The sequence below is a fragment of the Chiloscyllium plagiosum genome, chromosome 15 (assembly GCF_004010195.1).
Source record: "Chiloscyllium plagiosum isolate BGI_BamShark_2017 chromosome 15, ASM401019v2, whole genome shotgun sequence".
Classification (NCBI taxonomy): Eukaryota; Metazoa; Chordata; class Chondrichthyes; order Orectolobiformes; family Hemiscylliidae; genus Chiloscyllium; species Chiloscyllium plagiosum.
In genome coordinates, this window is record NC_057724.1 from 57094864 (window position 1) to 57107977 (window position 13114).

General features: G+C 41.6%; 1 protein-coding gene across 3 annotated transcripts in view; it reads left to right on the forward strand.

Moving 5' to 3' along the window:
- Window positions 1-13114, forward strand: part of chrdl2 (chordin-like 2) — a 63175-nt gene that overhangs the window by 34717 nt on the left and 15344 nt on the right. For all 3 annotated transcript variants that reach the window (XM_043704965.1, XM_043704964.1, XM_043704963.1), the window contains 2 exons: window positions 6067-6241; window positions 10855-11049. In XM_043704965.1, the coding sequence (XP_043560900.1) occupies window positions 6067-6241; window positions 10855-11049 (370 nt within the window). The remainder of the gene's footprint in view (window positions 1-6066; window positions 6242-10854; window positions 11050-13114) is intronic.

Sequence of the window (13114 nt, forward strand, 5' to 3'; positions counted from 1 at the left end):
CAAAGTCAAAGGTTGGTCTCCTTACTTTAGAAAGGATGTAGAAAGGAGCAGAGTCAATGGATCAGCCAAATTGTGTTACCTCTCTGATTTATATTAGCATTATGCAGTTACTATTACATTTTGTGGTTAGACATTATTACATTACGTAATTGCAAATTGACTAAAAATGTTTTGTTAAATTTTCATACGGTGGAAATACATTTTCAATTCAAAACCTGAATTCAAATTGACATCTATTTGTGTTCCTATTGTCATTTAGTAGTATTATCTAATGTGGGACAGAAAGTAAACCAAACAACTATGGATGTTGGAAATCTGAATCAAAACAGAAATAGGTAGAGAAACTCAATGCATCTGGTAGCATCTGTGGAGAGACAGCCGAGTTAAGGTTTCAGGTCCAATGACCCTTTTTCAGAATTGTTTGTAACTGATTGTAGCATTTCGTTTTCTGCTTGGGAACCCTGCAAATTCTAGGATCAATATTGAGTTCAATAATTATAGGGCCTGAGTATCTTCTTCCACGTCCTTCCCCCAACCCTGAAACACCAGGCCTTGTCATCATGTGGGCTGCTGCCACAACTAACCCATTGTTTGATAATAATGATCCCCATTCGCACCTATTCATTGTCCCACGCTGACCTTTACCCAGTCCTTTGTCTGCACAACTGTTGTTCTCTCTCTCTGGGATCCAGCTCCACCTGTCATTTACTTCTACTCCCTTTCCCCACCCCATCTTCAGCATTTATACCAACCTTTACCTAACTACAGATAGCTCTGGAGAAGCATTATTGGACTTGAACTGTTAACTTTAATTTCTCACTGTAGATGTTCCTAGACATGCTGAATTTCTCCAACAATTTCTAATTTTGGGACAAAAACCTTGTTGTTGATTTTCTTTAGCTAAATGTCTTGTTAAAATTACTGCCTGTGCTGAGTTCAGATGACCATGTTACCCTGCAATGTCTACATTCTAACTCCATGGTTTATTTGTATTCATTCATGAACTGTGGTCTTCACAAGCTGCACTATCTTTTATTTTCATTCAGAGGATGTGGGCATCACTGGCTTGGCCAGCAATTATTGTCCATCCCTAAGGCAGCTAAAGTCAACCACATTGCTGTGGTTCTGGAGTCACATGTAGGCTAGACCAGATAAGAATGGCAGTTTCCATCCCTAAAGGATATCAGTGAACCAAATGGCTTTTCCCAAAAATCTACAATGGTCTCATGATTATCATTAATGGGAATATGTTGCTGGAAAAGCGCAGCAGGTCAGGCAGCATCTAGGGAACAGGAGAATCGACGTTTCGGGCATTAGCCCTTCTTCCTTGTGCCTGCTAATGCCCGAAACGTCGATTCTCCTGTTCCCTAGATGCTGCCTGACCTGCTGCGCTTTTCCAGCAACACATTTCCATCTCTGATCTCCAGCATCTGCAGACCCCACTTTCTCCTCATGATTATCATTAGACACTTAATCCCAGATTTTTATTGGATTCATCTGTTATAATAGGATTTGAACATTACTCTTTGGATTATTAATCCAGTGATAAAACCACTAAGCCATTGCCTCCCCATTGCCCTTGAGAAGGTAGTGATGACCTGCTTTTTGAGTAGACACAGTCTATTGGTGTTATACAGTTAGAGAGGGAGTTCCAGGATTTTGACCCAGTGATACTCAAGGAATTCCAACTCAGTATGATGACTGGCTTGGAAATTAACTTGCAGGTGATGGTGTTCCCATGTATCTGCTGTTCTTGTTTTTCTTGATGGTAATGCTCATGGTTTTGGAAGATGCTGTCGAAGGAGACTTGATATAAGATTTAGGACCAGAAGTAGGCCACTCAGCCCATTGAGTCTGCTCTGCCGTTCGATGAGATTATGACTCGTCTGATAATCCTTAATTCCACCTTTCTGCTCTTTCCGGAGAACCCTTGATTCTCTTACAGTTTAAAAATCTGTCTAACTGAGCCTTGAATATAATTAATGACCCAATCTCTATAGCCCTCTGCAGCAAAGAATTCCATAGTTTCCTTATTTTCTTGGAGAAGGAATTCCACCTTATTTCCATCATAAATGGGTGACCCTTTACTCTGAGATTATGCCCTCTGGTCCTGGACAAGGAGAAGCCAACATTTCTATATCTACCCTAAGAAATTTCTCTGTTTCAATAAAGTCATTCTTCTAAACTCCAGTAATGCAGTCCAATCTGATCAATATTTTTCATAGGACAATCCCTCATACCCAGGATCATACAGTGAACCTTCTCTGGACTGTATATCTTTCAATGTCTGCATATTTTTCCTTAGAAAAGTACACCAGAACTGTATACAGGATTCTAGGTCTTGCCTAACTAGCGTTTGAATAGTTTTAGCAAAATTTCCAAATTTTTATACTCTATTCCCTTTGAAATAAAAGGGCAACACTCCATTGGTCTTCCTTGTGCCTGCTGAATTTAAATGCCAGTTTTTAAAAATGATTTATGCACAAGAACTTCCAAATCCCTTCTTCAAATCTCTATTTGAATAATATTTAACTCCTGTATTACTCCTGCCAAAGTACCTTACATTTTCCAACTTTATATTCCAGTTGCAAAGGTTTTGCCTATTTGCTTAAGCTGTCTCTATCTCTTGCAATCTCTTGTGACATCCTCACCGCTCTCTTCCCACCTATTTTTGTGCCGAGTACAAACTTGGTTGTATTGTATCCACTTTTCTCATCCAAGTTAATAATATACATGTACATAATTGTGGCCTCAATGTTGATTTCTGTTGCACTCCAGTAGTTACAGGTTGCCATCCTGAAAATATCCCCTCACCCACCCCGCAACGTATGCCAACTCATTTTCTTCTTTTAGTTGGTGAATCCTGTATCCATGCTGATATACCATCTCCATCACTGTGAGCACCATATTATCAAGTAACCTGACAGAAATCCAAATATATTACATCCACTGCTTCCCCTTTATTTATCTTGCTTGTCACCTCCAATTCTAAGAATTTTTTGGCATGATTTTCCCTTTGTGAAGCCATGCTGGCTCTGCTTGTACATCTAAATGCTCTGCTATGACATTCTTTAAAATAAACTCTTAACATTTCCCAATAACAGATGTTAAGCCAACTGGCCTATTTAGTTAATTTATTTTAAAAAACTTTCCTTTTTAAACAAAGGTATTATATTGGAAGTTGTCCAATCCTGTGGTAGCTTTCCAGAATCTGAGGTTTCTTGAAAAATTGCTACCAATATATCCATGATTTCTGTAGCTATGTTTAAAATATGGGATGCATTCCACTAAGTCCAAGGGTTTTATTCATCTTTAGCCCCATTATTTTCCCACCCACTCTTTCTCTGGTGATAGTTATTGTATTTATTTCCTTTTCTCCTTTTGTCCTTTCATTATTTATCATTTTGGAATCTTATTAGTGTACTCTATTATGAAGACTGATGCTTATTGCACTGAAGTGTTTGTTCAACTCCACTGCCTTTCCTTGTTCTACATTGTTATTTCCCCAGACACGTTCTTCAAGGGGACTATATTTACTTTTTCCTGTCTCTTGCTTTTTATACATTTAGAGAGGCTCTTGCTGTCTGTTTGGATATTATTTGTTGGATTTCTGCAGGGTACCTTGTAAATGAACAAGCTACTGAGTGCAGGTGGCAAAAGGGATGAATGTTTGTTGATTTAGCATCAATCAGGCTGGCTGTTTTGTCATTGATGGTGTCAAGTTTCTTGAATGTTACTGGAGCTGCACTGATCTAGGCAAGTGGGGAGCATTTCATCCCACTGCTGATTCAGAGTCATAGAATCATAGTGATGTACAGCATTGAAATAGACCCTTCAGTCCAACTTGTCCATGCCGATCAGGTATCCCAACCTAATCTAGTTCCATTTGCCAGCACTTGGCCCTCTAAACCCTTCCAATTCATATACTCATCCAGATGCCTTTTAAAAGTTGCAATTGTACCAGCCTCCAGCACTTCCTCTGGCAGCTCATTCCATGCACGCACCACCTTCTGTGTGAAAATGTTGGCTCTTAGGTCCCTTTTATATCTCGCCCCTCTCACCCGAAACCTAAGCTCTCTAGTTCTGGAATCCCCAACCCCAAGGAAAAGACCTTTTCCATTCATCCTATCCATGCCCCTTCATGATTTTATAATTTGGAGATGCCGGTGTTGGACTGGGGTGTACAAAGTTAAAAATCACACAACACCAGGTTATAGTCCAACGGGTTTAATTGGAAGTACACTAGCTTTCGGAGCGACGCTCCTTCATCAGGTGATAGTATAAACCTCTATAATTGATTTTATAAACCTCTATAAGGTCACCCCTCAACCTATGATGCTCCAGGGAAAACAGCCCCAGCCTATTCAACCTCTCTGTATAGCTCATATCCTCCAACTCTGACAACATTGTTGTAAATCGTTTCTGAACCCTTTCAAGTTTCACAACATCCTTCCAGTAGGAAGGAGGCAAAATTGCACACAATATTCCAAAAGTGGCCTAAGCAACATCCTGTATACCCACAACATGACCTCCCAACCCTTATACTCAATGCCCTAACCAATAAAGGAAAGCATACCAAATACCTTCTTCACTATACTATCTACCTGCAACTTTCAAGGAGCTTTCAAGTGAACTAGCGCTCCAAGGTCTCTTTGTTTAGCAACACTCCCAAGGACCTTACCATTAAGTGTATACGTCCTGCTAAGATTTACTTTTCCAAAATGCAGCACCTCACAATTATCTAAATTAAACTCCATCTGCCACTCCTCAGCCCAATGGCCCATCTGATCAAGATCCTGTTGTAATCTGAGGTAACCCTCTTCACTGTCCACTACACCTGTAACTTTGGTATCATCTGCAAACTCACTAACTATACCTCTAATGTTCATATCCAAATCATTTATTTAAATGATGAAAAGTAGTAGACCCAGCACCAATCCTTGTGGCACTCCAATGGTCACAGGCCTTCAGTCTGAAAAACAACCCTCCACCACCACCCTCTGTCTTCTTCCTTCAAGCAGTTCTGTATCCAAATGGCTAGTTTTTCCTGTATTCCATGTGATCTAACCTTGCTAACTGTCCCCCATGGAGAACCTTTTTGAACGCCTTGCCATATAGCTCACATCCACTGCTCTGCCCTCATCAGTCATCTTGCTGGTGGAGGAAAGGCTTTGGGTAACATGGAGTGAGATATCCACTGCAGGATTCCTATGTTTTGTAGCCACAACATTGATATAGCTCAACCAGTTCAGTTTCTGATTAAGGGTGGCTCCAGGATAATTATAGTGGGAGTTTCAGTGATAACAATTCTATTAAATGTTATGGGATTATGGTTCGATTCTCTCTTCTTGGAGATGCTCAATGTGTCTTACATGTCTTAAATACTACTTGTCAGTTTATTCAGCCCAAACCTGGATACAGTCCAGGTCTTGCTGCATTTGGTCTGGATTGCTCCAGTATTCAAAGAGGCACAAACAGTGCTGAACATTTTACAATTATCAGCGAGCATCCCAATTCTACCCTTGTGATGGAGGGAAGGTCAGTGATGAAGCAGCTGAAGCTGTTTGGGTGTAGGACACTGCACTGAAGAACTCCTGCAGAGCTCTACTAGAGCTGAGATTGACCTCAATCAACCACAGCCATTATACTTTGTGATAAGTATGACTCAACTAGTGGAGAGGATTTCCCCTGATTCCCCTTAACCCTTGTTTTACGAGGGCTCCATGATGCCACTCAGTCAAAAGTGAGGCTTTGATGTCACATTCATGCCATATTTCAGCAAAATCTCATGATCAGTAGAAGCAGAAAACACATGTCACAAAAAACTTGAAATAGTAACACTTGCCAGGTAACACACGGCCAGTCATTGGCCATTGAAAATCCATTGTGCAAAGAGCATGATTTTGAGGGAATATTGTAATGTTGAAAACTTAATAATGATACTAGGAAGAAATTGTTGCTTCACACTTGGAGCAGAATGTAATATGTAAAATCAGAACACTTTATTTGGTGTTTCAGGACAACATGCACATTTGAATTAATGGCATTCTAACTTTGTTCAAATAGAGACATTCATACCAGCGGACTCAATACGAATCATGGGGAGGTTCTGCAAGCTCTATTGCCAATTTACCCAGAATTTCCAACTCGAGGATTCATCAAGGCTTGCTAACAGATCCGCAACAAGGGTCTGGTACTATTGTGCAAATAGTGATTGACAATAAGCACAGACATGGCAGAGGTAATAAAATTTCACAAGTTAAGTGCTAAGCAATTGTTTTTGCATTATTGATGTTTTTAATTGAAGTCAACATATGTTGGTAAGTGAGAAACAACTAAAAGGACCATCAATGCTAATTCTATTAATTATATGATTCAGTCTTAATACTTCAACATTAGCAATGTAAGATCCTGAGGAGGAAGATGAAAAAAGTGTCCAACTTCATAAAAAGATATTAGCAAGCTCTTTCCAAACCCTATAGGATATTCAGGAAACCTTCACAAAGAGAATGACATGGTCCCTATGGTAAACCCAAACCCTGCACACTAAATAGCACAAGGCCGTTAGTGCTCACTGGAAAACAGTTTAGTAATTGTAATCTAAATGCTGAAATATGGCATGAGTGTGATGGCCACTGCTTTTCAGCCATTGCATTACACACTCCATCCCCTTGTTGGACCTTGCAAAAGTCAAAGCTTTTCAAGAGGTGTTGGGACTTCAATACCACCTCTGGGACCCTGACTTTTAATTCTCACCCATACCGAGTGCCTATGCCATAAACCTTTTGAAAATGTTTGCTTTTTGTAGCTGTGTCATGTTTCTCCATTGGATAAATTGTTTTGAGCTTGATCATATTCGAAACATAGGAGCAGGAGTAGGTCATTAACCTCCTCGAGCTTTCTGTGCTATTCTAGGTCATGGCTCAGCACCTACCTCAAGGCCATATTCCCGTGCTATTGCCACATCCCTTGATGTCATAAGTAATGTGAAATATTTCAAGCACAGCCTTGATTATAATGATTGCTCTATGATTAATGTTCACTTACCATTAGGCTGTTAACTAAATCTGACTCATTGTTCATTATTAAATTTAATCTTGCTGACCACCCTGCATCGAAGGCCTGCTCACTTATTCTCTTTGCACTTTCTCACTTAACATCTGTCTGTATGCTGACAGCATTCATGCCTTACCATGCCATGCCTGCCTGCCTGAGGGCTATCAGTACTGCCATATTGACATGTTCTTTTGCGCAGATGCACAGACAGACTGCTTATTCTGTTTGTCAGTAAGGATCTATCCAGCAGAGCCTTGCTGTTGTACAGTACACTGAGATGTCAATCTAACACCCACTGCATTTGCCAGTTGCCTGCACAGCAAACACATTGCATGTTTATTCAACTAAATGGCTATATTGCAAAGTGAGTGAGGACTAGTCCTCAGTCTAGTCAAGTGGAGGATTTAGTCAATAGTGGTCCTGCCACTGTCAGTCATGGGCACAGTCCGCACAGAGTCCAGGGGTGTGGCCACTTGGGTCAGTCATGGTCAGGAGGCCGGTCTGACCACAGTTTGGGGAGTGGGCGATGGTTAGTCCTGTAAAGCCATCACGAGTTGTCAGGCGAAATCACATACCATCAGTCAGGGAGCGGCAAGGCAATGGTCTGTGGCTAAATTACTTGTTGACGTTGGTCAGAGGTCTGCAGTAAAGACTGTTAGGACAACTATGGGTCTGTGCATTGTTGTTGAGGAAGATACAAAGGTGGGCTGCAAAGGCAAATGTGGTTCACTGACTAAAAGAGGGTGGGAAAGTCAAGTTTGGGATTTGAAAAACAGAGGCATGTGTTGAGCTTGAGACAAGGATGGTGACAGTGGGAAAGCTTAAGGTAGAATTGGGGGGGAGTGGGGTGGAACAGCATTGGAGGGCATGGTAGGTCCATGAGAGGGGAATTAATGGCAGTAACCATCATTATATCAACAACCAGGTTTGGCATCATTATAATGTAATGGGGGCTCAGTTGAGGGTCAATTGGAAGCAAAGATCAAAGTGGTGGGTCTCCACATGGGATGAATGGATGGAAATGGGCTGTCAGGGTCATGCTAGTTAAAAGGGAAAATGGTAGCATCGAGTGTGTTGGAAGGGTGCCTGGCAACAAGCTCAGCCCAGTACTGATGGGGTCTACCGCAAGTTGCATTCCCTACCATCATTTGTCATTCTCTAGATGCTAGCAATAACTGGAAAATGTCTGACACAACACCAGAGTGGGCAGAGTTGCTGTCAATTTGAAAGGGAAAAGTGCAGGATCCATATCCACTGCATGCTAGGACATTGAAGGGGAAAATACTTGAAGCAGCTATTTGCAAGCTTTAGTTTATTTAATTTCCAAGCATTCCTCACCTATTTGCAATGCACAGAGTGAATGTACTTAGGTTCAAATGCTGGTCAAAGATAATTTGTACCATGTCATTGGTGCTTGCAAAATTAACATTGGTATCACAAGGATGCACCAGTTAGTGGCAATGACTTAAAACGAGACGACTGCTGTCCAAAAGGTTAAACTGCTGAAACCTTCAAAGGTGCTGTGGGAGGAGGGGAACATCACTTCATCATATGTCATGTAAGTATGACAGTGGACTTTACTGAACGTAATAACAAATTGAATGATTGATGTAGGTCTAGAATGGGAAAAGCATCAGACAGCAGGCACTCCCTTTCTAATATGATGTGTTGGTCATTCAGCTGGCATGGCACCTTCAACCAGGTTTGCATACATGCTATGACCAAGGCTGTGGTGGGACAGATGATAGGGCTGCTGAAGATACTGTTTGAACCAGTCTTGGGGGTTCTCTAATGTATATTTTACATAGTGTGCTGCAACATCCTGATGTGTTTTGCTCTTGGAACACAATTGGAGTAGGCAACAAGGTGATGCGCAAATGCTGAGGAGCTGGGAGAATGGAAGCAGGTTTCTGAGGAGGGCGATGAGGATATTGGGAAGGAGGAAGTCTTCTTATCCACGACAGTGTTCAGCATGCGAAATGGTCACCATCAATGCCAGTATTTGGTTTGCATTGTGGGGTTGAACTGCAGCCTGTATTCATTCTGTTTGTGTTTGAATTTGCTATCTGTAAATAAAAACTTATGTATGGGGTTATCCACTTGTTTGCCATATGGACAATGACAAGCTGCAAATCTGCATTGGGAATTAGGGACAGAGTATGATGACCTTGAGAGGGTATTTAGGTGGGATGTAGCTACAGTATGCTGTGGTGGCTAATCAGAGACTAGAGTGAGAGAATGGGGTTGTATGTCTGAGGGAGTGTTAGCCTATGTGCTATGAGCAGTGGCTGGTGTGCCCTTACATTGCTGGTGAGGAAGCAATGGCAGATTACCATTGGGTGCACAGTGGCCTTTTAAAGATGGTACTGGTACTGGTACCAGGAATACTGGTCTTTCAGCAATTTGGTTGAGTAGTGATTTGTTCTGGGAACAGAGCATGGTAAGATGGGCCTCAAGGTGGGCAAAAGGGCAGTATAGGGGCAGGATAGCAAATGAAATGAGTCTGGTAAGATCTGGTGGGAAACCTCAGTGGGCCCTGTGGCAAAAAAAATCCTCCAAACGTTCAAGAAAACAAACACTTACCCAAAAAAGTAAGATTCAGCTTTTTGTTTATTTGATTGATGTCTTGTAAAGCTAATTGATTCTCAATCTGTGTCAATTCTTTCTACCTGTTAAAAACAATATAAATCAATTTATTATGTTTGGTCGACTGATTCAGGACTTGTGTCAGCTAACTCTTGGGGTCTAGTTATGTCAGAACTATATTGAATACGGTTCAGACTGCCAACTACTAATGGAATGGAGCCACATTAATATATGCCCTTGTTTGTCAACAATGCCCTTGTTTGTAAAATTAATTCAGAGATCATTGTCACTTATTCATGGTTTATATATGTCATTGATGAGGCTGGTATCAATTGTCTACTCCAGTTGAAGAGGTGATGGTGAGTCACATTCTTGAACCACTGCAGTCAATGTGGTCTAAGTACACTCACTGTAGCTGTTAGGGTTATATCTGTCACTGAAAGACTAAAATAATGCAGTCATTGTAATTATCCTATTCTGAAGAAAACTATATGATTTGTTTCTGGCCAGCCATATGTCTGACATGCACAGAAACACATTAGCATGTTTAATAGACTCCAAACCAAACTACTGAAAAATCAATATGTGGAATTTCCTCTTGCTTGATAATGCTCGCTCCCCCATGGTGACACATTTATTGGGATTTAGATGCAGGTTGGCATGGAACCAAGGTATGTGCAAAGGTATTACTGAAATTTAACTGGCTGAAACCATGCAATTTACTGGCACAATTTATTCACATTGAATGTAAGTCAACTTTTACATTGTTTTGTCAACTAAATCTACATGACCAGTTAAGCACTGACTAGCAAAATCCTACTAATTGAATCAAACAGACTGGGATTAGGCAGAATTTCACCCATTTACCTCAAATTTAAAACTTTAATCTTTGCATTTACTCCTATTTTTGATTATAGTAATGTTTGCCTGTGAAAAAGTAGAGGACAGAGTTGCAGTAAGAATAATCCCTATAAATTATGAGCAGTCAGATCTCCAAAATGTGGGAAAAATCTACTGGCTTGAATAATTGAATCACATTAATTTTAGAGTGTATATTTAATTTGAAAATATACCAGGAAATACAGAAAATTATTTTATTGTGCAGATGCCAATGTTAATGCAAATTAACATTTAGTTAGAAACTTATAGAGCACCGTGTAAGACAATCAATTGCTATTCAGAAGATTAAGCTTCTTTTTCTTGCATCCTCAGTTTGTGTTTCAAATGGGAAAACCTACTCTCATGGAGAATCCTGGCATCCAGTCTTGCGTCTATTTGGACTAATGGAATGTGTGCTGTGTACTTGTAACATAAGCAAACAGGAGTGTAAGAAGATCCATTGTCCAGATCCCTACCCATGTAAATACCCACAGAAAATCAACGGAAAATGTTGCAAAGTTTGTCCAGGTAGAGATGTTTTCATCTAAGCTCTAATTGAAAGCTAATCATGTTTAGAAATTTGGAGAGGATTAGATTTGACAGTCTTGTATTATAGCAATACAGCTCAAATAAATAAATAGTTGCTTTGAATTTGCACATTGTCTCTTAAGACAATTTTTAAAATCTCAAGACTGCAATAGCTCTTTTCAATTGAAACTAACAATTCCATTTTATTATGTTTTTAATTCCCGTTCTTCTGCCTCTTGTATAACTCTAGATCATGCTAGTGTGTATTTTCATGGCTTTAGTAGTTAATGTTATTTTGTGAATGTATACAGAGAGTGTCAGAAAGCAATTTCTAAGGATGGCATCAAAACATTCTGTCCTTAAATAACATTTTTACATGTTATTTCCAAAATAACTTGCTGATTATTCATTGGGAAGGAAATCCTAAATGACAAAGTGAGGACTGCAGATGCTGGAGATCAGAGTCGAGAGTGTGGTGTTGGAAAAGTAGAGCTGGTCAGGCATAAGCCCTTCATCAGTTCATCACCACACCCCATCTGTTCCTACGCTACATCGATGACTGTATTAGCACCACCTCGTGCTCCCATGAGGAGGTTGAACAGTTCATCAACTTAACTAACACCTTCCACCCCGACCTCAAATTCACCTGGACCATCTCGGAAACCTCCTTCCCCTTCCTGATCCTCTTCATCACCATCTCTGGCGATCGAGTAATCACAGACATATACTACAAGCCCACCAACTCCCACAGCTACCTAGACTACACCTCCTCCCACCCTACCTCCTGTAGAAACGCCATCCCTTATTCTCAATTCCTCCGCCTCCATTGCATATGTTCCCAGGATGACCTATTCCACCTCAGAAAGTCCCAGATGGCCTCCTTCTTCCACGATCGCAACTTGCCTTCCCACATGGTTGACGATGCCCTCCAGTGCATCTCCTCCACTTCATGCACCGCTGCCCTTGAACCCCACCCTTCCCAATGGAGCAAGGACAGAACCCCCCTGGTCCTCACCTTCCACTCCACAAACCTCCGTATACAACGCACCATGCTCCGCCACTTCTGCCACCTCCAAACAGACCCCACCACCAGAGACATATTTTCCTCCCCACCCCTATCAGGATTCCGTAAAGACTATACCGTCCATGACTCCCTCATCAGGTCCATACCCGCCACCCGCCCACACCCTACTTCTGACACCTTTCCCTGCGACCGCAGGAAGTGCAAAACCTGTGCTCGCACCACTCCCTCACCTCCATCCAAGGCCCCAAGGGATCCTTCCACATCCATCAGAAATTTACCTGTACCTCTACCAATGTCATCTACTGCATCTGTTGCACCGATGTGGTCTCCTCTACATTGGGGAGGCAGGATACCTTCTTGCGGATCATTTGAGAGAACACCTCTGGGACACCCGCACACACCAACCTCACCGCCCCGTGGTTGAACACTTCAACTCCCCCACTCACTCCATCAAGACCGTGCAGGTCCTGGGCCTCCTCCACCGCCAAACTGTTACCACCTGACACCTGGAGGAGGAATGCCTTGGGATCCTGTAACCACACGGGATAAATGTGGATTTAAACAGCTTCCTCATTTCCCCTTCCCCAACGTTATCTCAGTCCCAAGCCTCCAACTCGGCACCACCCTCCGGACCTGTCCATCACTCCCCCCTCTGACCAATCACCTTCTCCCTCACCTTCATCCAACTATCGCTTTCTGAGCTACCTTCCCCCAAACTCCACCCCCTCCTATTTATCTCTCAGCCCTGATCCACAAGTCTCTTTTCTGATGAAGGGCTTATGCCCGAAATGTCGATTCTCCTGCTCCTCGGATGCTGCCTGACCTGCTGTGCTTTTTCAGTACCACAGTCTTGTGTCTAATGGTAGAGCCCTACTAATAGGAATTTCCAGAATTTTCATAATCTGTTGCCTTAGTGTAACTGAATACATTTTACTTATCAACTGAGTCACCAACGATCTACTGTAACTGGTGACAGATATCAGTGCGGGATGCCTTAACTATTTGCTATCTCTTTTAATAACTTTGATGAAAGTACTGACA